General features: G+C 43.8%; 1 protein-coding gene across 2 annotated transcripts in view; it reads right to left on the bottom strand.

The window, feature by feature from the left end:
* The window catches only part of YKT6 (YKT6 v-SNARE homolog), a 44,077-nt gene extending 17,100 nt beyond the window's left edge, over positions 1-26,977 (bottom strand). Inside the window, exons 1-5 of one of the 2 annotated variants that reach the window (XM_082257008.1) lie at positions 26,827-26,977; positions 25,788-25,899; positions 16,003-16,085; positions 10,723-10,823; positions 3,883-3,987 (exon numbers count right to left, since the gene is read on the bottom strand). In XM_082257008.1, the coding sequence (XP_082113134.1) occupies positions 3,883-3,987; positions 10,723-10,823; positions 16,003-16,085; positions 25,788-25,891 (393 nt within the window). In that variant the 5' untranslated portion in view covers positions 25,892-25,899; positions 26,827-26,977. Of the gene's footprint in view, positions 1-3,882; positions 3,988-10,722; positions 10,824-16,002; positions 16,086-25,787; positions 25,903-26,826 lie in introns of both variants that reach the window. The other variant, XM_082257007.1, reaches the window with a different exon arrangement.
* Between the last annotated feature and the right edge of the window lie 232 nt (positions 26,978-27,209).

Consider the following 27,209-nt stretch of genomic DNA (forward strand, 5'->3'; position numbering starts at 1 on the left):
CTCTGCTGTCCAGTCTCTGAAGGGAGGGGCTCATGCTCTGCTTTAGTATGTCACAGTACATGTTGGCATTCATGGTTCCTTCAATAAAATTTAGCTCCCAAGTGCCAGCAGCACTCATGCAGCCCCAGACCATGACACACCCACCACCATGTTTGACTGTAGGTAAGACACACTTGTCTTTGTACTCCTCACCTGGTTGCCGCCATACACGCTTGACACCATCTGAACCAAATACATTTATTTTGATCCCAGACCACAGGTCATGAATCCAGTAATCCATGTTCTTAGTCTGCTTGTCTTCAGCAAACTGTTTGCAGGCTTTGTGCATTATCTTCAGAAGAGGCTTCCATCTGGAACGACAGCCATGCAGACTAATTTGATGCAGTGTGCGGCGTATGGTCTGAGCACTGACAGGCTGACCCTCCACCCCTTCCACCAGCACTTGTGTTTATTTCCCAAAGACAACCTCTGGATATGACGCTGACCACGTGCACTTAACTTCTTTGGTCAACCATGGCAAGGCCTGTTCCGAGTGGAACCTGTCCTGTTAAATCACTATATGGTCTTTGTCACCGTTCTGCAGCTCAGTTTCAGGGTCTTGGCAATCTGTTTATAGCCTAGGCCGGCCCTCAAAATTTCCACTCGCCTGCTCGCATTTGGCAAGTGGTATTTCAGTGAGGGCGAGTGTGAAACTGCATCACAGAGGGGACCAGGGTATGCAGATAGGAAGGTATCACTGGTCCTCCTGTAGGCGGCTCGGAAAGCAGGGAGATCAGTGTGGCAGGCGGGTGGTTGCAATTGCACAGCGCTGCCCTGTGCTGCTCTCTGTAGCTAAAAGTTTGTTTCTCGCCCTCTTCCTTCCACCAGCTTACTGCTGCACAGACAAATGGAACAGCCAATAGTGCTGCTCACCTGAAAGAGAGGGAGTGACTGCTGATGTTGCCCCACCTCCTGCCACATCCTTAGCCATTAGCCAATCAGCATACCCCTGTAGCCCACCACATTTAAAAAAGGTGCTGGTGGCCAGCGCAGGATGGGAATAGGACATACCTGGCTGAGTAGGAAGAAGGTATGATCACATTTACATCAAATAGATCACATTCCGCTCACACAGGACTTTACACAAATAGCTCTACAGAAACAGCTGATGATCGTCACTGCAGAAGTCTTATCAGTTTGTTCTCCCTCCTATGTGCAGATTAGGCAGTGAACACACTGATTGGGAATGGCTTCCCCTTGCTCTTCTCACACTGCTTCTTATCTTTGTTTTTATGTACACTGTACAAAGGACAAACACACTGAGAATTCGATTTCTGGAAGACGCTGTAGCTGCATTAGATAGGAGTATGACATGTAATTGTCTTCAGCTGTTTCTATTGAGCTATGTGTGCCAGAGTGTCTCATCCCTCCATGATTTCTTTGACCTTTTCCTTTTATGTTGTTATCTTTGCAGGGTGTAGGCTGGTCAGGCTAGGAGCTCTACAGACTTGTAAACCATTTAGTGTCTTGTATCCTGTCTGCACTCTCGGACCGTCTCCTGTATTCTGTCTGCACTCTCGGACCGTCTCCTGTATTCTGTCTGCACTCTCGGACCATCTCTTGTAGTATGTCTGCACTCTCGGACCATCTCTCTGTGGCATACATAGCAGAACTTGTTTTTTAACTGTATCCCAGTGGGGATGATATTTTGTCATGCCATATTGACTTTTTAAGTGTAAACTTGGTATGGGCATGGTCATTGTTTACATATGTTTATACTGTTTTAAACCTATTAAAGTTGTTGTTGTTTAATATTTATTTTTGTAACTTAATTCTGAATAAAACCTTTTAACAGTGAGATAATTTACGAGGGCATGTTTAGGGGCAGAATTTGGGCATAGGGGTTGGGTGGGGAAACTGGTGGTGAGTAACTCTTAAAGCCTGGCTAGTAGCTCAGGACTTCAAATTTTGAGCCCTGGCCTAGGCCATCTTTATGTAGAGCAACAATACTTTTTTTTTAATATCCTCAGAGAGTTCTTTGCCATGAGGTGCCATGTTGAACTTCCAGTGACCAGTATGAGAGAGTAAGAGTGATAACACCAAATTTAACACACCTGCTCCCCATTTAAACATGAGACCTTGTAACACTAACGAGTCACATGATACCGGGATAGGGAAATGGCCAATTTGACCCAATGTGGACATTTTCATTTAGGGGTGTACTCACTTTTGTTGCCAGCAGTTTAGACATTATGGCTGTTTGTTGAGTTATTTTGAGAGGACAGCAAATTTACACTGTTATACAAGCTGTACACTCACTACTTTACATTGTAGCAAAGTGTCATTTCTTCAGTGTTGTCACATGAAAAGATAATACAAAAGAGAATAAAATATTTACAAAAATGTGAGGGGTGTACTCACTTTTGTGAGATACTGTAGAACCCCCCAAACATACATACATATTTATATATATTTTTTAGCAGAGACCCTAGAGAACACAATGGTGATTGTTGCAATTATTTATGTCACACTGTATTTGCGCAGGGGTCCTTCAAACGCATTTTTTGTGGGAAAAAATACACTTACAAACTGTAAAGTTAGCCCAATTTTTTTGTTAAATGTGAAAGATGATGTTAAGCAGAGAACTGTGAGAGAATCACGTTCTTTATTTTAAGAAAAAAAAAAATTGTGATTCCACTTTATCTAGAATCGTGCAGCTCTATTCCATGCCTAGAAGACTTGGTGCTGTCCTTACAAATCATGGCGGTCATACAAAATACTAGATGTAGCAGTTTTTGTTGTGGGGTATATTCATTTTTGCATCAACTAATTTGAGTAAAACAGAAGATTTTTTAGTCTAAGTTGTATTAAGTAATTCAAAATATGACAGGTAATCTTCCAAACTGCGTTATTTTTCATGTAGATAGCTTTGTGCACATCCCCATGCAGTGCTAAAACTTCTATATCAATCGTGCTCCCCCACAATCAGATGTGCTCTCACCTGATAGCATGTGACCTTAAAGCGAAGTGAAGTCAAAAATCCATTTGGAGCTTGGCAGAAGGGCAGTCCAGGAACACTTATTTAGTCATCCAGCCCTGGAGACAGGACACGACTGGGCTGACTATACATTTAGGAGCTGTGCATAGTCAGCCCAGTCATGTCCTGCCCCCAGAGCTGGATGACTTGGGCAGAGAAGACATTAGAAAAGGCTTCTATTTATTATGAAAATTGAAATCCTGCCAGAAAAGAAGAAGAAGAACTTAGCCTTTAAGGGCTCATTCAGATGGCAAATTAATGCCGTCCCCCACGCAGAGCCGCTGGCAGATGTGTATCTACCTCAGAGCTGCATGGTAGCAGCAAATGGAAGTGAATGCACATACAACGCTGGTCCGGACACAATCGCATGTGTGGGATGGGGCGATGCATAGATCTGAACGCAGAGGCTCTGCATTCCGATCCGTGCACCCGCTTCTGCCTGCATGTCAAACTTTGACACGCAGCTGTATCTGTGCCGGCATTGTGTGTGCATTCACTTCCAAAGGCTGCCTGTACCCAGCTCCTAGATGGATGCGCACACACACCTGCCAGTGGCTCTGTGCGGAGGACAGCACTAATCTAACTTCCGAATGAGCCTTTAAATCTCACATTTTCAACTCCTGCCATAAACCCTCTATTAAATTTGACCCCAAAAGAGAGAACAGAAAAATAAATAGGGCATATACACTAGAAATATTGTATACCAGCCCGCTGGAAAATCTAGGTAAAATGTTGTGCCCTTCTGACACTTTCCACTCTTTTGCTCCATAAAAAGCAATTTATGTATGACTCGCCCCTTCCTAATGATGCCTGCACTGAAGGAATCATGTGCAAATTTTGGGTACCCATGGCTATAAAATGCTCACCTGATACTTGGCCAGATAAGAATCCAAGGCATTGTACTGAATAGTGGCTGGAGAACCAGATGGCCAGTCTATCCTGTCCACCTGGGTGGAGAATTCCTCCAGGACCTGAAAAGAAAAAGAAAAATCAGCTCCAGAACACAACAACATGTACCCCAAAAACCGCTGTCCTGTGTAGAAGTCAATTTTCTATAAAAACACGGTATATATCAGAGTATGCTAAAGCTAAAACCCATTACAAATGACATTTCCTAAAAGAATTTAGAAAAAGAAAAAATGGCAACAGTTACTGCAGCAGCTTCACAAAGAAGGAGGTATTAAATATTTATGCTTAGGGGGAAAGAACAGGTCATTTTTATAAAAGAAAGCATTTTGAATTATTCCACTTCTGCTCTCATGCCTGTCTATCCCCTAAGGGCCAGAGCAATTCTGACATTTCTATGGGCCCATTTACTCAGCAATAACATCATAACTTGAAGTTGGATTTTAGTTGCGACGCTCACCCGCCCCTATGACATTTACATAACTCATACTATAGTCATTCCACAGTGCATCACATTCTGTAAATGGGCAGGACAGATCCTGTCATTCAACTGCTCCTCTGTTCACAGAAAGCAATGTATTGTGGGGCAATAGCTATAAAGGTTCTGTGAATTTTGGAGAGGGCAGAAGGGGGGAGGCAGCCTGCAGGTAACACTTCTCTTATAGATGTAAAAATTTGTGTTTTTTTTGGCTAGAAAATTACTTAGAATCCCCAAAACACACACTATATATATATATATATATATTTAGCAGAGTCCTTCGAGAATTAAATATAGGTTGTTTAAATTTTGTATGTCACACGGTTTTTGCAGTGATTTCTCAAATGCAATTTTTTTGGAAAAAATACACTAGAATTACAGAGGTGTCTAATGTTAGAATTATTGATCGGACATTCACGGCAATACCTCACATATGTGTTTTGACCTATGTATGCGTTCACCACTGTGCGCGAGCACAGGGGGAACAGGGGCACTATAAATTCTTCTTCATTATTATTTATTTTTTTTATTTTTACACTGTCCATTAAAAAAAAAAAATGTTTTTGATCACTTTTATTTTTGCAAGAAACAAACATCCCATCTTTAATGGAGAAATCTGTGGTATATAAGAATTCAAATCTCTCCTATACGTTTAAAAGCAGGATAAAAAAAAAAAAAAAAAAAAGAAGATTGCCTTCACTGATCTCTATTGCAAGCCATCGCTGGATGGGTCCCGGGCTTCGCAGATCAGTCGGGTAAATCCAGAAACCACCGGGAAGTGGCGGGGGGAAACAAACATTACCAGGGTTATGGCATGCTGCTGCAGGCATAACCCTGGTATTCCACTAGCCGACCAGGACGTCATTTATCTATGGCCTGGTCAGCAAGTGGTTAAAAAGACACTAAAAATGTATAATACTGGTAACAAGAAACTTTGCAAATTTACTTACAATTGAGTCCCAGGCTTTTTTTTTTTTTTTTTTTTTTTTGAGACCGTAAAAATAAATAAATAAAATGAGACTAAAAATGTTTACATAATAAAAAAGTAGGGGAAAAAAAAAATAAGGGGGGGGGGGGGGGGGAACACACACACATACATATAGGTGGAAAATACTTAAGGCTGCATTTTGCACAAGCATGGCAGCCTATTCGTTTTAATAGGTTGCTGTGCCTCCTGAAATGCAGGGAAAAGTTCGCTGCACCATTCCTGAAAACGCTGCCCACAAGGAAACTGCGCTTTCCAGTGCGTGGAGGTGCCTTTAGAATTAATAGCACCAACCAGCATTTCCTGCACAGCAGCACGTTTTTTCTGTGTGGGTGGATGCAGCTGCGAAACAGGTGAGGTCCCACAGCAGCAATCAACTGCACAGATGTGAACCCGGCCTAAAAAAAGGTGGGGGGGGGGTCACATTGGCAGAAGAGGAATGGTTTTGGGCCGCACATAAAAACACCAACAATCAGGCGCCATTTTACACTTCGCGATTGTGACTAGAGGGCAGAATCACACTTCAAATTATGGCAAAACACAATTATTCCTAATGGCACCTCAAACATGGTGCAATTGTGCCGCGTTTGTCACACGCCAATCGCAGCAAAATGCATCACGTGAAGCTGTTGCCCAAAAAAAAAAAAAAAAAAAAAAGAAAAAAGCCCCTGGTTCTTTTTCATGACAATCTTTGCAAGTTGTGTTTTGCCACGCGATTCTGTCACACGTCAAAAAAAAAAAAAAAAAAAAAAAAACACACGCACCCCGTTTGAGATGCCATTAAGAATGAATGGCACCCAAACACAGGCAACAGTAGGAGAGGACGTGCTATACACACTCTGTACTTTGATGAAATTTTTGTTGAGCATTTGCAGGATGCTGCCCAGTGTCCACAACTAGGTAAAATGTATCTAAAGCCAAAAGCTTTTCGTTTTAGTCCAACTACAGGCACGCACTTACCGAAAAATCCTTTTCTCTGATGTTCATTGACGGACACAGCTTCAGATCTTCTTGACCCTTGGGTTTTTGCTGCCCCCTACAGGACACTAGGCGAAAAAAAAGTTTGACTATGCCTATAGGGCAGTCCCAGGGGGTACTATAATCCCACTTCCTGTTATAGATCTTCAGTTTTGTACTAAGCAGTGTCAGAAGAACATAAAACCCAACTCAATAGAGGGGCGGATGCTGTGTCCATCAATGCAGTCTTCTTTTCCCTTTCATTTATTGATGGACACAGCTCCAGATCTTATTGACCCTTGGGACATTCCAAAAGCAGTGTCTGTGTATACATGAGGGGCGGGAAGAACACAGCAAGAAACACACTTCCCAAAGGCTAAACCTAACCAACCAGGTAAAACAGGAGCTCAACCAGGAACTGGCGCTCACCTGACAAAAACAAAAAAATACCCTCAAAGAGGACTAATCCTCTCCAACAGCGGCCTGCTAAAAACCTTGCGGCCAAAGGAAGCATCCGCAGATGCCAACACATCCACCTGTTAACATTTTGTGAAAGTGTGCACAGACGACCAGGTGGCCGTCTTGCAAACCTGCACTACCGTTGCGTGATGACAGAAGGCCAAAGAGGCACTAAGCACCCTCGTAAAATGGTCGCAGCAGACGCAGCCAACCCCTTACAGGGTCCATCTGTAAGGACAAATAGAGAATCTGTTTTTCGGAACGACTCAGTCGCCGCCAGGTACACCCTGATTGCCCGAACCACATCCAAAAAATGTAAGGCAATCTCTTTAGGATGCTTAGGCTTAGGACACAAGGAAGGCAACACAATGTCTTCATTTAAATGGAAATCAGATACGACTTTAGGAAGGAACGACTGGCAGGGACAAAGCACCACTTTCTCTCTGTGAACCACCAGATAGGGTGATCGACAAGACAACCCAGGGTGATCGACAAGACAACCCAGCCAACTCCGACACCCTGCACACAGAAGTAATAGCCACTAAGAAGGCTACCTTCTGTGACAGAGTAAGCAGAGAAACCTCAAATATTTAAAAAAAAAAAAAAAAGGTGGTTTCTGAAGAACCGACTGCACTAAAACGAGGTCCCACGGAGGTAACGGAGACCTCGCCGGGGGAGCAAGGTGGCAATCCCTTGAGAAATTTGCGACCAATGGGCGCTAAAAGAAAAATCTGTCCTTTGATGGTACCCAAGGCCAAAATGCTGATCTACATCTCTTTGGGGAAACTCCAAAACACGAGACACCGAAAAGGAACGGGGGAAAGCCCCCAATACCCCCCTGGAGCTCACACTAAGCAATGTACGCCTTCCAGGCTCAATGAAAAATCTTTCTAGAAGTAATTTTCTAGCTTTTAACAGCGTAGGAATCACCAATTCAGACACCCCTCTATACTTCAGCACCTGGCTTTCAACAGCCGAGCCAGTGACTGTAAAGCAGGATGGAAGATCGGTCCTTGAGCCAACAGATCTTCTCTAGGGGGGGGGGGGTGAGTCTCCAAAGAGCATCGCGACCAGCTGTGCTAGGTCTGCATACTGTAGATACAAAACAAAGAAAAGGCGCACCAGCCTAGCGCATTATCCTCAGCGAGTTTATTAAAGATAAAGATTAAAATCTGCTACTCACAAACATTAGTGAAAATCAAGCACATCAATTCCATAAAGCCGCCTCATAGCAGGAGTCCGATATCTCATAGACGCGTCAGCCCTCTGCTTCTATGAGATATCGGACTCCTGCTATGAGGCGGCTTTATGGAATTGATGTGCTTGATTTTCACGAATGTTTGTGAGTAGCAGATTTTTATCTTAATATCTTTAATAAACTCGCCGAGGATAATGCGCTAGGCTGGTGCGCCCTTTCTTTGTTTTGTATCTACAGTGTCTGGTCGACCGCCCCGGTCGTAAGGGGCAGCAAAGCCTAGCCATAATGGATGCCAAGTGGGAGTACGAGTTCCGGGATTGAGGCAGCCTGAGGACCGGGTTCTGAGCGCAGGAGTGGGGTGCTGAATAGCACTTATCTTTTTTTACTAGGTCTGCATACCAGGACCTGAGAGGCCAGTCTGGAGTCACTAGGATGACCAAAATTCCTTCTGCCTAGATTTGTCGCAGGAATCTTGGCAGAAGAGTTATCGGGGGAAATGCATACAGACGATACTGGCCCCAAGGAGCCACCAGAGCGTCTTTAGTGTCGGCCAGAGGATCTCAAGACCTTGCTATGAACCTCTGCACCTTCCTGTTGAGACATAGTTGATGAAACACCTCCTGGTGGAGAGACCATTCTCCCTAATCAAACGTCTGCTGACCAAGGAAGTCCGCCTGCCAATTTTATACCCCTGGAATATGCACAGCAGAGATGGCTGGAACAAACCGTTCTACCCACCTTAGAATGCCAGCTACTTCCGGGCCGCTAGGACACTTTTAGTGCCCCCTTGATGAACTGACATATGCCACGGCCCTGGCCATGTCTGATTGAAGCCTTACTAGGTGCCCCTGAAGACGAACAGTCCATTGGATCAGACAAAGCCTGATCACCCAAGTTTCGAGGATATCCTGTAACTTCTGGAGTTTAACCTCCGGAAGAAACACCAAGGATGAGGCCATGTCCAGGGTCAGGCCCAGATAGTCCAGCTTGGTGGACAGGATCAGAACAGATTTTTGGAAATTCAGTTTCCATCCAAACTCTTGCAGAGTTTGCACCGAAATGTCCAGACTGTCTTTTAAGGCATTCGGAGACTCTGCTCGCAGAAGGAGGTCATCCAAGTACCCCAGTACCGCAATCCCCTTCTGCCTTTGCAATGCTAACACCCGAGCCAAAATTTTTGTGAACACTCGACGAGCTGAGGCGAGACCACAAGGTAATGCCACAATCGGATAGTGCTCCTCGCCCAAGGCAAAGCAAAGGAAACGCTGATGCCCGACATATATTGGTATATGAAGGTAAGCGTCCTTGATATCAAAAATCCCCTTGATGAAGGGATGCCACTACCGTGCGAATGGACTTTATTCAACATTTTTGAACCCGCACAAAGTGGTTCAAGGCCTTGAGGTCCAGAATTGGACGGACATTGCCTTTCTTCCTGGGAACAGTGAACAGGTTTGATTAAAACCCCTAAAAGGGTTAAGATTCTGGAACCGGTACAATGACCACCTGTGAAAGTAGATCCTGTACCGCCCCGAAAATACCTCGTAGGCGATCTAGGGCCAAACGCAGGTTGGAAGGGAAGAACCTTGCCAGAGGCAAGGACCGAATCAAATCGTGGACCCATTTGTCTTGAATCAAGGAGGTCCACAGATCTAGAAAAAAGCGAAGACACCCCCCACCCCAGATACGGATGAGGGCACCCCTTCAGGCAGAAGTGGGCTTGTCTGTTGTCCCAGAAGAACCCGCTCTAGACTTACCAGGCCAGGGCCTCTTGGAACCCCCTGTGGGGTTACGGGCGGATTTTCTCCCCTGAGACGAAAGGGCAACTTATGGGCCGAGAAGAAAGAGCCACATTTGCAATGAGACTCTTTGCTCCTGGTAGTCTGTGTAAGCAGAGTACTCTTACCTCCAGAAAGACCCTTAATGTTCTCTTCCATGGAAGCTCCGAACAAGCGGTCTCCTACAAAAAGGGAGATCAGTCAATACTTCCTTGGAAGCCTGGTCCGCAGACCAGTATTTCAGCAATACCATGTGGCGAAAAGACACCGCTGTCATGGACACCCTACAGGCTAAGGGGGCCTCATCCAGAGAGGCATCACAGATATAATGCAACCTCTGGACCAACTGGTCCCCCTTCCAAATCCTAGCGCAGGAGCTCAGCCCATGAGCTTAGCCCTAGAATTGAGTTGGCACCATCCATATAAAAAGGAATGGGAATCTCCACTTCATCCAAAATGAAAAAAAAAAAAAAAATTCTGTTAGATATACTTTGTACACCAAATGATTGTATTAGGGTCTCCAATGTTGCTTATGTATGAACATTTACGCATATATAGCGTTGGGTGTAAATGCATTCTAATGGCCAGAATATTAATTTATTCTGGCCCCTGGAATACATTTACGCTCATATGTGTGAAAATTATTCTCATAAGCTCCCCTCTAAAAGCAGCTGTGGGGCATTTTTTTTATGCCTCTAAACAGTGCTCCTAAAATACTTGTCTAAATGCTTGATGTGCATGGCCACACAGGCTAACATAGAACCATGTTTAGATGCATTAAATACGGCAGAAAATTTTTCACTTTATTAAAATAAGCTTGTAAAAGGATAATTCTGCCATACCAGTGACTCTCTAAATCTGGTTTCTCATCACAGGATATCTCAGAGTGAGCATATTTCCTAGCTGTGCCATTGGGTATAAATGTTCAATCTATATCAGTCCTACCTTTTCAAGGAGTGTGAAGCAAACTCGTTGAGGATACTCTGCATCAGCAACTACTACGCCTGCCAGGGAGTCATTCCGCACATAAACATGGCATAGATATTCTGTGGGGATAGAGGAGGATAATGTCACATTGATAAAATCTATGTAATGATGGTAAGCTTTATTTTAACAAAATTTTATACTTCCAGCTTATAGATAAATAAATGAACTTCATCCCAAAATGCAATGGCAGCCTAATTGCAGGTTTGTGACAGGTCTCAGGAAGCCTGCCAGGTAAATTTACCCTTACCCTAATTGAAAGAGTTCACCTGCATCATTCTGTATGAGCTACATCGGTGTTGGGCTCCTTTCACACGGTCCGCCTCTGTCGCCGGACTCCGTGCTGCTCAGCGGGGGATCGATACACTGATCCCCGCTGAGCAGGCAGGTGACAGCTCCCTCTCTGCTCTGTGTGCAGAGAGGGTGGTGTCAGAGCCCCGCTGCTCTCTATGGGGGAATCGGATGAGAGCGGACCGCCTGTCCGCTCTCATCCGATCCCCTGGATGGATGGAAAATAGGGTTTCCATCCGTCCGGATTTCACGGACAGGATCAGATGCCGATGGCAGCGGGTGTCAGCGGACATGTCACCGCTGACATCTGCTGCCTGATAGGGATGCATGGAGGATCCGATCAGATCCGCCTAAAAAAAAAAAAAAAAAAAAACTGACAGGCGGATCTGATCGGATCGTTCGTGTGAAAGAGGCCTTAAAGACAAAACATTTTGGTTTTGATTAGAGTGGAAGGAATCTCTATTCCGTTATAAAGTGAGATCTTCCAATGACAATAACTGACAGAGGGTCTTGCCTTTAAATATTTGTATTTGGGAAAGCAGCATACAATGATATAACAGAGTATAACCTGACTTTAAAATAAATAGATTAGGTAGGACCTATCACTCAATACCCAGTGTGGGTGGCCATCATCCCGATTAATAGGAAAAAGGGAAAATCCCCCAATGGTGTGGGATTTTATATGCCACACACACACTGAACAAGAATACGAAAATTGTACAGGTAAAAAACAATTTTATTTTACACAAAAATTATACAACGTGTATGTCTAGAGCAGGATAGACACAACAATTTAAAAACTTGCAAGTGTTGACAGACCAGTATCCGTACAGAAGACCCTTGGGTGTCATTGGTAGGATGAACCGGACAGGACCCTACGCGTTTCGGGTTACAAACCCTTCATCAGGGGTCAACCAGAGTTCAGTACACAATGTCAACCTATTTATGAGCATAAATTGCATATTAGTATTGTCAAATTCATAGATCATATAGCATCGAAGGTTAGACAGTATATAGTATGCAGTATAAAGAATGTAGCAATCATTTTGAATTTTGAAGGCTGATACCTACCCAAAGGGGACTTCTTAGTAGGGGCAACTGGACTGTCGATTAAAATCGGTGTCAACCGAAGAGAGGATGTCAGGGGCTAAGAGAACCTAATTCATTGGAAGGATAGCAATGAGATAGACCAATGTTGGCGGAAGCTGACCGGATCGAGGGCACCACAGTGATCCGTCACTGGTCCAGATAACTCAAGAGTAGTAAGGTCACTCAAGAGTCCCATAATGTCACTGAAATAATAATAGAGTAAGGAGGAGTGAGCAAGATATTAAGCACATATGATATGGAGCAGAAGGAGTTATTGAACAGGGAGGGAAGTGCTTCTCACATACCTCTACAAAGTACATTTATGTCCGTGGCAGAAGGTAAATAAGGTGTAAGAGTAGGGCATTTATCTGACGTGGATATTCTCCTGAAAGGGGAAAATATAAGTAGACAAATATTGACAATGGAGAGAAAAAGGAGGGGGGAGGAAAGGTAGCAACGGTGGTCAAAAAGGGTCAAAGGACCGGAAGTAAATATTGGAATATAAGAACATGCATATCATGGAGAAAAAAAAAGCATGTGAAACCATGATGGTGAAAATGGAAAAGAGAATTGTGAGGATCGAGTGGGATCCATAAGATAAATAGCCATAAAAAGTGCACAGTAATCGATCTGTATGTCACCTGGGCAGATATGTCAGGTCTTATTCAAGACTCTAACAATGCAAGTACTCTTCTGCTTCACCTGTGGTCTTTGATATGGACGTCTATAGGGATTGATATTAGTAATACTGATTTGATTTAATATTTCCCAGACAACTATTTCATTGCAATATTATTGAATAAGACCTGACATATCTGCCCAGGTGACATACAGATCGATTACTGTGCACTTTTAATGGCTATTTATCTTATGTATCCCACTCGATCCTCACAATTCTCTTTTCCATTTTCACCATCATGGTTTCACATGCTTTTTTTTCTCCATGATATGCATGTTCTTATATTCCAATATTTACTTCCGGTCCTTTGACCCTTTTTGACCACCGTTGCTACCTTTCCTCCCCCCTCCTTTTTCTCTCCATTGTCCATATTTGTCTACTTATATTTTCCCCTTTCAGGAGAATATCCACGTCAGATAAATGCCCTACTCTTACACCTTATTTACCTTCTGCCACGGACATAAATGTACTTTGTAGAGGTATGTGAGAAGCACTTCCCTCCCTGTTCAATAACTCCTTCTGCTCCATATCATATGTGCTTAATATCTTGCTCACTCCTCCTTACTCTATTATTATTTCAGTGACATCATGGGACTCTTGAGTGACCTTACTACTCTTGAGTTATCTGGACCAGTGACGGATCACTGTGGTGCCCTCGATCCGGTCAGCTTCCGCCAACATTGGTCTATCTCATTGCTATCCTTCCAATGAATTAGGTTCTCTTAGCCCCTGACATCCTCTCTTCGGTTGACACCGATTTTAATCGACAGTCCAGTTGCCCCTACTAAGAAGCCCCCTTTGGGTAGGTATCAACCTTCAAAATTCAAAATGATTGCTACATTCTTTATACTGCATACTATATACTGTCTAACCTTCGATGCTATATGATCTATGAATTTGACAATACTAATATGCAATTTATGCTCATAAATAGGTTGACATTGTGTACTGAACTCTGGTTGACCCCTGATGAAGGGTTTGTAACCCGAAACGCGTAGGGTCCTGTCCGGTTCATCCTACCAATGACACCCAAGGGTCTTCTGTACGGATACTGGTCTGTCAACACTTGCAAGTTTTTAAATTGTTGTGTCTATCCTGCTCTAGACATACATGTTGTATAATTTCTGTGTAAAATAAAATTGTTTTTTACCTGTACAATTTTCGTATTCTTGTTCAGTGTGTGTGTGGCATATAAAATCCCACACCATTGGGGGGATTTTCCTTTTTGACTTTAAAATAAAGGTTTGCATATTAGCCAATAAGGATGCTCTTAGTGGCTCAGTGTAGTCATTTGTCTTCCTGCTTTAAAGCTGAACGCCAACTTTTTCCACTAGAACTGAATGATCAATCCAAGCATAGATTGTACCTCTGTAGCAGGCTGCTCTGTTGTCTGCAGATCCCGATATTCTGGGTTTAGTTGTTGCTTTGTATCATGTGACAATCAGTATATACTGCTGATAGACTGTCCCTTCCACAGCCACTTCCTGCAGCAGTCTAACACCCCTCCCCCCGTAGTCTTTCAGACTGCAAATGATGAAACTTCCTTCACAGCTCTAATGGTGGAACGGATGGAATACATCCTAATTGGCATTCAATCCTGCCCAGTCACACCTACACAAACAGTCAAAACCTTCCAAATCCCACCTCACAGATCACAGCATTATTAAAGGAAAACACCTTCATGTACAGCCTGTTATGAAAGCTAGCTGTTCTGCTGTTGGGCAGGATTGTTTGGATCCCAATTAGAATTCAATCCTGTCCAGGTAAATAGGACGACCAGTGTGTACAGGGAGCATCCCATCCCTCACATCCCGCCCTCCCAGAACCCTGCTCTCTGGGAAGCGATTCAGATATAAAAGAAAGACCTTCAAAATAAACTTCCATAGCCCTTTCTCTGTAGTCTTGTAGTAAGCCATTATTCATCAGCATGCTGCAAGACAGGAATGACACAGGAGGAGGCATGACACATTTACATCTTTTACCACCCACAGAAGGCCCAGAAACACCCACACTAACCCTACTAACACACTAAATTCAGCCAGGGGGAGGAGTGACACCACAGACATAGAAACCTGCTGTGTACAGCTAAAAGACAGTTATACAAAAACTGACACTGGGGTTGTGATTCATTTACATGCACAATCCATATGTTTTGGGGAGGAAAACCTGGAGATCTTCTTTAAGCAAACTGGTCATAAGAAAAATGTGAGAACTTCCATTGCTGGCAACTCCTAAAAATACTAGTCTTGCAGAGCCACAGCCAATCAAAAAGTGTTTTAATTAACGGGTCAGCAATGAAAGTCTCCTTATTTTGCTTTGTGCATGTTTAAAGATAACTGTTGAGATTATCAGCATCATAGGGAATGCACATTTTTTTTTAATGAGTTGGCCAATTCAGACTTAAGCAGAAGCAGTAAAGTACAACTACTAAGTAGTAGTAAGTATGTAATGAACAGATATAACTCCCCCCCATGAATATAGCCAAGTACACATTATATATAAAAAAAAAGTTGTTTTTTTTTTTTTTTTTTTTCAAAGCCATACATTCACGACAAAAAAAGAAGATTAAATAGACAACACTTGACTCTATTGTAAAATCCTATGTAGAATAAAAATAAAAACCATCTTACACAAAGGAGGTAAAAAGGCTCCATAAAGGCAAGCATTCTGGGGGTGGTAAAAATGTAACAACCATCTGTTTTTTCCATCCCTTCGCTGCCTGCATGAAAAAAGGGCCCTAGAGTTTTCCCAGAACTCATTATTTGAACGAGTCTTCCCAGCCCCCAGTATCGTTTATACAATTTGAGAGACTAGGTTGTTTCAAACATACCGTATTTATCGGCGTATAACACGCGCCGGCGTATAACACGCACCTCAATATTTGGAGAGAAATTTCCGCCCCTTCTGCTCTCGGCGATGTTTCCTGGCACTTTTTTTTTTTTTTAATATCGGCGTATAACACGCACTGCTGCTTTTTCCTCCATTTTTAGGAGGAAAAAGTGCGTGTTATACGCCGATAAATACGGTATATACAATGCTAATGTCTTCAACGGTTGATTTACTACATCTGGAGTGCGCAAAAAAAGGCGTTTTCCTTTTTAAAATTATGAAAGTTGATCTCAAATCCCCCGTGTGTTCTCTCTAACTAGTGCATGGATTTGTGAACTGACCATTAGCCTTACCTTGTTCTTTTACTGACGATCGACTCCCTTTCTCAGACCGCTCAACAATCAGCTGGCTGGTAAATGTCATAAACTCTTGCACACTGTAAAGACATGGAATACTAGGTAGGCAGGGATATGTACCAAGATAACATGTAACAAATATATAGGTAAACATTTTAAAAGAAAGTGCATATGTTGCCAGCCAAAACAACAGATTGGCCTAACATACAGCATTACGTAAAATGCGTACAGCGCAACTTTAAATGCAGGATCCTGCTGCCATGCTTCTGCATTCATTCATACATCCGTCTGTTTGCACCCCAGTTGGCTACCGTGACAAAAAAAAAAATGAAGCCTGGATACATTGAGAACCGATTACATCACCCAAAACAGCTAGCAAGGCTTCTGCTTTCATTTTCTACCTTGGAGAAAAAAAAAAAAATGAAAGCTGCCGTGTCTTGCATTTGTTTAAAGTTACAGTAACAGCTAAAACTAAGATCTAACCTAGGGCCAAAGCCTAGCCCTTCCTTTAGGATATTACATTTTAAAATAATAAGCACGAGCAATTAGGTTATTAAAAACAGGAAACAGAAAATTGTATGGTTCCTATTACCAATCAAACTTAGAAATGGACATCCAAGGGCTCATTCACACGGGTGTTAAAAAAAGCAAAAACAAAATTGCAAACAGTAATACAACATCTAGTACACAGCAGTGAACACATCAATGTACTACCTATTCAGATAGCTGCACCTGGAAAAGAAATTTTGCACTGTGTATAGCAGCATAAAAAAAAAAAAAAAAAAGTCATAGAACAATCTATAGCGTTAACCTGTTGCCGTCCACATCACACATATGGCAGCAAAAGGGTGGACTTTAAAGCACACATGCATCACTGGTGGCTGATGTTTCTGTTTTGACAGTGCGCTCCCAGCACAGAGACCGAGCTGTCAAAGATAGTTCTCGGTCCCCACTAATGATTGGTAGCCAGTGGGACCTGCTCCTGATCAGGTGACCACTTTGACAGCCAATCAGTGGTCGCCTCTTCCAAATTCCCAGCAGGGGGCTGTAGATATTGAATTTGGCATGGCTGTACGATGACCCACCTGCATAGGCACATTATTCACTCAGAGATCTGTAAAAAAAAAAAAATACAAGTCCTATCTTCCACTGCAGCAGACAGACTTCCAGTTCTCAATGGAATACAATCATGGTAATCAAAGCACTCAGTCCATTCACTCTTACTCCAGCTCTCCAACTGTGGAGTTGTAGGTCGGTACAGGGGTACAGGCAAGGAGCTGGAGGAAAAGTTTGCAGAAGACTGACATTGTGCCCGCTATCCACTGATGGTGAATGCAATGCTTTAAAGGCTGCTGTTTAAAAAAAAAAAGTAAATGCACATCATTATGCAGTTGTATGTATGCAAACATAGCACAACTGTAACATGCATACAGTGAAACTTTAAATGTAGGATCCTGCTGCCAAGCTTCTGCATTAATTCATACATCAGTGTGTAGGAGTCCTAGTTGGCTACTGTGACAAAAAAAATAAAAAAATAAAGCCTGGATAAAGCGAGGATCAATTACATCAACCAAATCAGCTTGCCATGCTTCTGTTTTCATTTTCTATCTTGGAGAAAAATTGGATTTTTCCTACAAGTTACCTGTAAAATCCTTTTCTTACATCACAGGACACAGAGCAGGCTATAATAATGATGACTATCTGGGTTATACGCCACCTATAGGTGAACACTGGCAAACCGATAGACAGGAAGTTCCTCCTATATAACCCCTCCCACACAGGAAGAACCTCTGTTTTTGTAGCAAGCAATGAAGATCCCAGAAAAGAGGGGAGGGACCTGTGTGTCCGTGATGTACTCCAAAAGTACATTTGAAAATAAAAAGGATTTTACAAGTAAGTTATAGGGAAAAAAAAAAAAAAAAATCTAAAAAATGTATTTTTATCGTACATCACAGGACACAGAGCAGCAGGCAATAATAATGACAGACTATCTGGGATGTCTTAAAGCAATGCCCTTGAGGGGAGGGAACACAGTAATTCCAAGATCCCCCTAGTGCAAAAAGGATCTTATACTGTTACTTGTAGCACGCTACTTCCGAGTTGAGCCCCCCCCCCCCCCCAGGCTCGAACATCCACCTTGTAGAACCTAGTGAATGTATGTACAGAAGACAAGGTAGCAGCCTTGCAAATCTGAGCCATAGACACTTGATGGTGCACCGCCCATGAGGCACTTACCCTCCTGGTAGGGTGGGACCTTACCCTTTAATCCATACACCTGAACAATTACCTGGAGAATCCATTTAGAAATAGTCGAACTGGTCTCTGCCTGACCCCTCTTAGGCCCTTCGGGCAGGACAAAAAAAGAAAGCATCAGTACTCTGAATTAGTGCTGACCTTTTCAAATAGACCTTGACTGCCCGTACTACGTGGAGAGAATGCAATAAATGTTCTCCTATGATCTGAGGATTAGGAAAAAAGGAAGGCAGAGTGATATCCTGGTTTAGATGGAAACCACTTTGGGCAAAAAATCTGGATGGGGACGCAAGACCACTCTGTCCTGATGCAGGACCAAAAACGGCTCCTTGCAAGAAAGGGCCACTAATTCGGATACCCTTCTGGCCAAGGTTACAACCAAAAAAAAAAAAAAAATTCCTTATCAAGAGAACCAAAAAGAATATGCCTGGTTCAAAAGGTTGTTTCTGTAACACAGAAAGCACAAGATTTAGGCCTCAGGGGCATATGGGTGGCTTGACCAGCGGAACCATGCGAATCACGCCTTGAGCAGAAATGCTCAGATCAACGAGTGCGTCACTATCTGTCTCTGAAAGAAAATAGATAAAAGGCTGAGATCTGCCCCTCATAGGTCTTATTGCCAGCTTCAATTCGACTCCTAATTGTAGAAAGGCAAGAATTCTCCCAATCACATACTTGCGAGGATGCGTCTTTTTGGACTCACACCAAGAGATGTAAGCTTTCCAGATATAGTCGATTTTTCTAGAGACAGGCTTCTTAGCATTTATCAACGTGGCTAGAGCCAGACCCCAAATCCCTCAAGATTCTAGCCAGAACATCAAATTCAGCAATCGTAAAGCAGGATGAAATATGAGACCTTGAGAAAGTAGGTCTCAACAGCATGGAAGTGACCATGGCTCCTCTACTGCCAATTTATGCGTACCAAGGTCTCCTGGGCCAGGCTGGAGCCACCAGGATCACCGGATAATCCTCCACCTGTATTCTGGTCAGCAGCCATAGCAGAAGTTGGACCGGAGGAAAAGCATGGATCACAGAGAACCGATGCCAATGGATCACTAGCGCATCTGTTCCAAAAGCGATCGGATCTTTGGTTCCGGATACAAACTTTTCCAGCTTGTTGTTGAACCTGGATGCCAATAGATCTACGTCTGGTGTACCCCAACGTTGGCAAATCATTTTGAAATACCTTGGGATGTAGGGACCATTCTCCCAGAAACAACTGCTGGCGACTTAGAAAGTCCCCCTGCCAGCTGTCCACCCTCGGGATAAATATTGCTGACAGAAACGATAAGTGTTTCTCTGCTCAAGCTAGAATGTAGTTTACCTCTTTCTGGGCTGCCTGGGTCCTGGTGCCCCCCTAGTGGTTGATATAAGCCACAACAGTGGCATTGTCAGACTGAATCCTGACAGGACAATCCTGCAGCCTGGCCGTCCAAAATACAAGTGCCAACGGAGCTGCCCAGATCTCCAATAGGTTGATGGGTAAGAGCTTTTCTGCCCGAGACTACCTTCCTTGGATAGATGCCTCCTCCAAAAAAGCCCCTGAGCCCAAAATGCTGGAATCTGTGGTCACTACCTTCCATATTATGGGCAGAAAAGACTTGGGCAGAAAAGACTTCCCCATCCCTAATTTGTTGGGCATCAACCACCGCGTGTGATCCTGCCTTAGCTTTGGGGATATAACCATTGGATAATCCAACCCTTGGAGCTTCTTGTTGCAAGCAGACAGAAAGCTGTTTTGGAACAGCCTGGAATGAAACTGCGCCTAAGGTATCACCTAAGGTAAAAAAACACACCTTTTTTTCCCGAGCGGTGTCCAGAACCAGGCCCAGATATTCTAGAACCTGAACTGGCCACAATGCTGATTTCTCTCTGTTTATAATCCAACCCAGGCCTTACTAAGAACTGGACTGTCAGAGTCACATTCCATGTTAGCCCTGAGCCTGATCGATTCTTGAGTAGCAGATCATCTAGATATCCCACTACTGAGATCCCCTGAGACCTTAAGAATGCCAACACCGGGGCGAAGACCTTTGTAAACAGCTGGGGAGCTGTGGCTGGGCCGAATGGCAAGGCCACAAACTGAAAATTACTCTGCCCCACTGCGAAATGCAGGAACTTTTGATGGGGCCCTAAAATTGGCACATGCAGGTATGCATCTTTGAGATCTACGGATGCCAAAAATTCTCCTTCCTTCAGAGAAGCCACCACTGAACGAATTGACTCCATACGGAAAGAATGAAGGATCAAGAACTGGCTCAGTACTTTGAGATCCAGAATGGGACTCACCTCGCCGTTTAGTTTTGGCGCTGTAGTGTAAATAGATTGGAGTAAAAACCTGTGAACATGAGGGACCTTAAAAGACAGATGCTTATTCTTTCTGTTAACATGCAACAGTGCACTCTTCCCAACTGAAATATTTTGGATATGTTTATCCAGATCCTCACCAAATAGATGTTCCCCAGGGAATGGAAATACCGTCAGTAACTTCTTACATGGCAATTCTACTGACCAACTCTTCAGCCACAGGACGCATGTGTACTGAAAGAGCAGCAAAGCAAGACACCTGTTGAATGGAATCCTTGAGAGCATCTATTGCAAAACACAGGGCACGAGGAAGCTCTGACAATTCCTCTGTAGCTTCCTCCTGATTAAGCAGGTTCCTAGCCAACCTCTTAAAAAGATCTTTTAGGGACTGGCAGATTCCTATTGCCGCCACTGCCAACTGAACCGCTGACCCAGCAACAGCAAGAGGCTTTTAGTAAGGACTCCAACTTTTATCCACTGGGTCCCTAAATACCCAGGCATTGTTCACTGGACAGGTCAAATTTTTATTCACAGAAGAAATAGCAGCGACTACAAAAAGGCATACACCACTTTCTTTTGAATTTTTCCTCCATAGGATATAGTAAGGAAAACCTCTTTGGAGGCATAAACACCCTATCAGGGTGATCACAATCCGCATACACCAGCTGTTCAGGCAGAGGATGTAAAGGGAAAGCCTGGGAACCCTGCTGAGGGTGTAAGGAGCACAATGAAGAGAAGGAGGCTTCTGACCCCTCTAATGGAGGCAGTTTAAAACCAGACTGGACCATTTCGGTAAGAGACTGAATCAGTAACCTCAGAGAGATAGGCTGAAAATGGCTCCTCAGAGCCTGATTTCTCTGAAGAGGAATCTCCAGCCTGCCCCTTTTCCAGGTCATTTACAGCTACTTCCTCTATAGCCTCTGTCCACTCTGGCTCTAACCCAAGGGTCCCCCCTCGGGCCTGAGTGTCCAGGTGTTCAGCCGGATCCCTGCTGGGCCTGGACTCAAGAGACAGAGATCAGTAATTCCCCCCCCCCCCCCCCCCTTATACAGATTTAATCATTCTGGCTATTTTACCCTCCAGACTAACCAAGGCATCCTTTTTGACAAGGATGAGGCAGAGGCATTGGAAGTAGCAACAATACCTGATCAGCGTCATGGCTCAGATTGGCCAGTTGCTTCAGGCCTATCAGGGTAAGATAGCAAAGCAGGAATAAGATCAGGACCCTCCAATTCTGATGGTGGAACACTTGCTCCCCAACCTGCTGTGCCCCCCCCCCCCCCCCCACACTTCTTTTTCAGGAAGACATTGCTTACTTGAAGACACAGATGTGAGGTAAAAACCTCTTTGCACTATCCTGTATAGAAAAAAAAAAAAAAACTAACTGTGATCCAACCTTTCATAGCTATCACAGTTACTACCCCCCTCCAGACTAGTACCTGCAGCCACTTTCAAGCCCCTTAGACTCACATTTCCCAGCGAAACCTGCTCTGTGTCCCTTGAAGCTTCAGCCAGCAGCCCTGCAAACTTCTGCCCACTTTCAAGCCGATACAGCGTGCCACATGCACGTTCGTGAGGTCACACGCACACTTTTCCGTGCAAGCCTCGTGCATTTTCATCCTGTGCGCATGCTCAGAGGTGGTATGTTGCATGCGTGGGCACTCACTAACCAGGCGGTCCACCCGCTGAATGCTTCCTCCTGCGGCAAGCTGAGCTCTATACTGCGAAACACAAGAGCAAGGTAACACTATACAAGGCATCTACGCCTAGAGACTACTGAACCCTAGTGGATAAACAAGATACTGGAGAGGTAATAGTGCACAAACTTTTCCCTGTCGCTTTTTTTTTTTAAAAGAGGAAAAAAAAAAAAAAAAAAAAAAAAAAAAAAAAAACAGTCACCAGTCCCGCCGCAGGATTCTGAAACAGGATCCAATCTTCACCCATCACGGTGGGCCCTGTCATCTTTGGACATTCAGAGACTGGTCCCCCCTTTTTATACTGGGGTCCACACCCTTAGAGCTGTATAGCACCTTGCTGGAAACTCCTTGGTAATAATAACCAGGGTTCCAACTTTCAGGATCCAGCGGGTTGCATTACAGGCAAAACTTCGTTCTTCTCCATCTGAGGCTCTGGTACCATCCTTTTAGCGCTTAGCCATCCGAATGGATCTGATCACAGCGCCCCTTTACTGGGACATCTTAGGTTGAAGAGCTTTAAACATCCATGATCATCACCTTCATAACACTGGCAAAAAAACAGGAGGTTCTTCCTGTGTGGGAGAGGTTATATAGAGGGAACTTCCTGTCTATTGGTTTTGCCAGTGTTCATTCTAGGGATCGACCGATTATCGGCAACACCGAAATATTGGGGGCAGATATGCACTTTCCCCGATATATCGGAATCGGCCTTTGGATTTATTTGACATTTAGGGAAAGTGTTTGTACCGGAGTGATGCCTGCAGCTAGAGGCATCACCCCGGTACCGGTGTCCATAACTGACAGTCGGCTGTCTTGTAATGACAACCGATGCGGCTGAGAAGCCGCTCGGCTGTCATTACAAGGAGTGGGAAGGGATGCCTCCCCCCCTCCCACCACCTTCCGTGACTCGCCCGGGTCTCCCGTCCCACTAGGAGACCCGGCCATCCTACCTCCACCGCTGCTGAAGAGAAAACCCGGTGTACTGCATCTCCATGTAAAAAAAAACCTGTAAGTGATGTCATGATATCACTTCCGGGTGCCGAATTAAAAAAACTGACAGCATTAAAAACAGCCAAACTTGGCGTTTTGAATGCTTTTCGGTGCCGAGGAGGGGGTTTGGGGTATTTTAGAGCCCCAGATCCCTCCACAAGAGTACCTTAAGAAAAAAAAAAAAAAAAATTCCGATATCGGTCAATCACTAGTTCATTCACATATTAGTGGCGTATAAACCAGATAATCAAAGAATAAATCCTGTGAGCAACCTTGAGGTTCTAAACGATTGGGCTATCTGCTGCAGACACTCCACTTCTCATAACCGTGTGAATAACTTAAAGTGGAGTTCCACCCTAATTTAATACTTACCTCCATCTTCTCGCTCCGGGTCACCTGAAAAAGAAATGGATAATAGCATATTTTTTTTTTTTTTTACTTACCTCGTAGCGAAGAAAATATACTTACCTTACTTCCTTCTTCCTCCTTCCTCGGTCGCGGCCCGTCGTCACTTCCTGGCTCTGCAATGATTCCTGGGAGCTGAACGTCATCGCTCCCAGGAATCATTGCGCCTGCACCGGCCCCAACGTCAGTTCTGGGTCGTGCGCGTCATCCCCTTCTAAACAGCTTCTGGGCATGCCCAGAAGCTGTGGAGGGATGACGCGCGCGCACCGGAAGTGACGGCGGGGCCGGCGCAGGGCATCGTGGGACCGAAGAAGGCGGAAGAAGACGCCGAAGGGGATCTCGCTGGCTTCAAGCTGCCCACATCTGCGATGGCAGCGCTGGACAAGACGTTTTCAAGGTAAGTATTTGTCCTAACAGGTAAGTGCAACCCGGGACAGATCAGAGGCTAGCCATTGTGGAATGCACTTGCCCTGACTGTCCCAGGGGTATTTAAAAAAAAAAAAAAAAAATCCAGGATGGAACTCCGCTTTAAATAAATAAACAGTGCTGCGCGGATATATAATCATAGATTGCACTACATATATCCAATCCGTGTGTGATACGCAATATAAAAGTGCTGAATAGTGCCAATAAATATAAATAATATAATATAAATAACAACAAATCCGTGTCTGATATGCAATATTAAAGTGCCAAATAGTGCCAATATATGAATAAAAGTACGTATATAAAAGTGAAAAAGATAAAAAAAAAAAAAAGAGTCCAGTGTCAAATTATAAATGAATGTGCTGAAAATTGGGTATAGTCCCAGCAATCATAAAAGTGATCTGTGCTCCCAAAGATATGTGACCAGAGTGTCACAGTAAAAAGCCACAACCGTGCACCCCCTTGTAAATGGGCGTTCACCTCAACTCTTTAAAGAAAACGCATGAATGAAACAACCATCCGCATCTATAAGGCTCCTCTTATTCACAGCTGAGATCCGACCTGCAGTATCACTCAGTGTACCTTTAAGATTCCTCTTATCCGCAGCTGAGAGCTGGCTTGCAGTATCACTCAATATGACATGGTATGGAAACAGAGAGACTTGCAATAGTGCATGAAAATCCTTCAAGCAAGCGTTTATTGAAAAAATATATAATGGTCTCACTCACATTATACGGTGCATAACATGCACATATACAATAGCCTTTAGAGATGATGGAAATCGTGGTGGTATAGCGGGGGGAGACCGATCAGCGCCGCTTCAGACACTCGGCGTACGCTGGATGCTATCAGTCTCACCTAGCTTCGGTGCAGTGCTCCGTCCGTCCGTCCCCCCTCCCCTACGCGTGACGACACAGGGACCACGTGTCTTCCTCCTTTTATGATTGCTGGGACTATACCCAATTTTCAACACATTCATTTATAATTTGACACTGGACTCCTTTTTATCTTTTTCACACACACACACACACTATATATATATATATATATATATATATATATATATATATATATATATATATATATATATATATATATATATATATATATATATATATATATATATATATATATATATATATAACAAATCCGTGTATGATATGCAATATTAAAGTGCCAAATAGTGTGTGTATATATATATATATATATATATATATATATATATATATATATATATATATATATATATATATATATATACACACACACACACATACACACACACTATTTGGCACTTTAATATTGCATATCATACACGGATTTGTTATATATATATATATAGGCACTATTCAGCACTTTTATATTGCGTATCACACACGGATTTGATATATGTAGTGCAATCTATGATTATATAATCTGTGCAGCACTGTTTATTTAAGTATAAACCAGATAGTCATTATTATAGCCTGCTCTGTGTCCTGTGATGTATGATAAAGAAAAATTAAAGCTGCCATGTTTTTGGTTTGTACAGTAGTGACTCATGTACATGCCTCTAAAGACTTGCAGTACAGTGACCATAGTGAATATTCTAACAAAGGAGCCAATCATAGCAGTAAAATGTGATGCCTGCTCCCTTTTAGCACTGTGACTTCTATGGACGTGAAGAGAAAATTGGTACTTTGATAAGAGAAGACAGGGCCTTACCTGGACCTCTGGAAGAAGTTGAATGAGGAGACATCGTAGGCACTTTTCAGAAGATGAACCTTGTAATCCCCCTTGTAGAGTATACTCAAGCTGTACAACTTCATGGTGGCTTCTGCTGAAAGTGGGACACACATTTACAGTTATAGTCTGTTTTTTTAATATTCAGATGTAGGCCTCATTTACATGGGGCAATTTGATCCATGCCCTGCGTAGGGCCATGTTTTACCAGTACATGGATGCACCAGTATTGCGTGCATCAAAGTGCCTGCAGTCCCATAGCTATCTATTGGGACGAGGCGGCTGCATAGACGCAGCCATTGCTCCTAATGTGACATGTATGCGGGTAGACGACTTCTAAATCACCCTAGGTGTATTTGGGACCATACACTCCCACGGATCTCATATTGGGAGCAGCGGCTGTGTCTGTGCAGCAGCTGCATCCCAACTGACAACTATGGAACTTTCAGAATGGGGGGGTTCAAGCAACACCTGTGAATTCCTGTGTCAGTACACATGGCTCTGCCCAGGGCACTGATTACAGCCTTGTTCACTCAGATATAGTGAGCAAGATCCAGATGTGTGCAAGAGCCAGGTCTGCATGCTGCAAAATGATGTGTGCAGGTGTGATGGGGGAGTTTTGTAGCCTGTGCAGAAAGATAGAGTGAAGCTGCGCACAAACGCATACATCTCAATGCAATGGACAAACTGTTTAGACACAACAGATACATACACACGTCTACAAGGATGCGGTTTTCTGCCAGCAGGAACCTGAGTGCCCTTCCAAAACAAATGCGCATTTCTGTGTGAACGAGGCCACAGGCAGGCAATCTAACTGACCCCCACTAGCTATACAGGGACAACAACTCTCAGCATGTCTGATCAACTCCTCCACAGCATGATGGGACTTGTAGTCCTCCACCAGCAGAGTCTTGGCAGGCTCCTGAAGTCCACCCAAAGGCATGCTGGGTCTTGTAGTCCTCCAGCTCTCACACACACGACGGGGTCAGTCAGAGAAGGTACAATGTATACAGAGCCTTACCTCAGCCTCTCCTCCCTTCTCCCTCAGGGTCTCCACTTCTTCCCTCTATACTCTCTAGCTGCTCTCTCGGTCCAGCTGAAAAGCCCGGAAACGGCCCTTCCCGTTACACGTCACAAACCGGAAACGGGTGCGTCTCCCAATTGTTTCCGTCAGGAAGACTACGTCTCCCAAGGTGCAGAGCGCTGTGCACGGCAGTGAGGGGGTCGGGTGGGGTGCTGAAAGCCAATCAGAAGCTCAGTGCCGGGGAGAGGGCGGGGCGAATGGAAACTTTGGAAAAGCGGCTGTAGTGTACAATAATAATAGTGCGTGACACATAGAGGGGGCGCTAGAGTGTAAGCTCTTCTGGTAACCAGTGTTCTTCCTACAGCACTTTGCAGTATATC

The sequence above is a fragment of the Pelophylax lessonae genome (genome assembly GCF_965119305.1).
Source record: "Pelophylax lessonae genome assembly, chromosome: 4".
Taxonomy (NCBI): domain Eukaryota; kingdom Metazoa; phylum Chordata; class Amphibia; order Anura; family Ranidae; genus Pelophylax; species Pelophylax lessonae.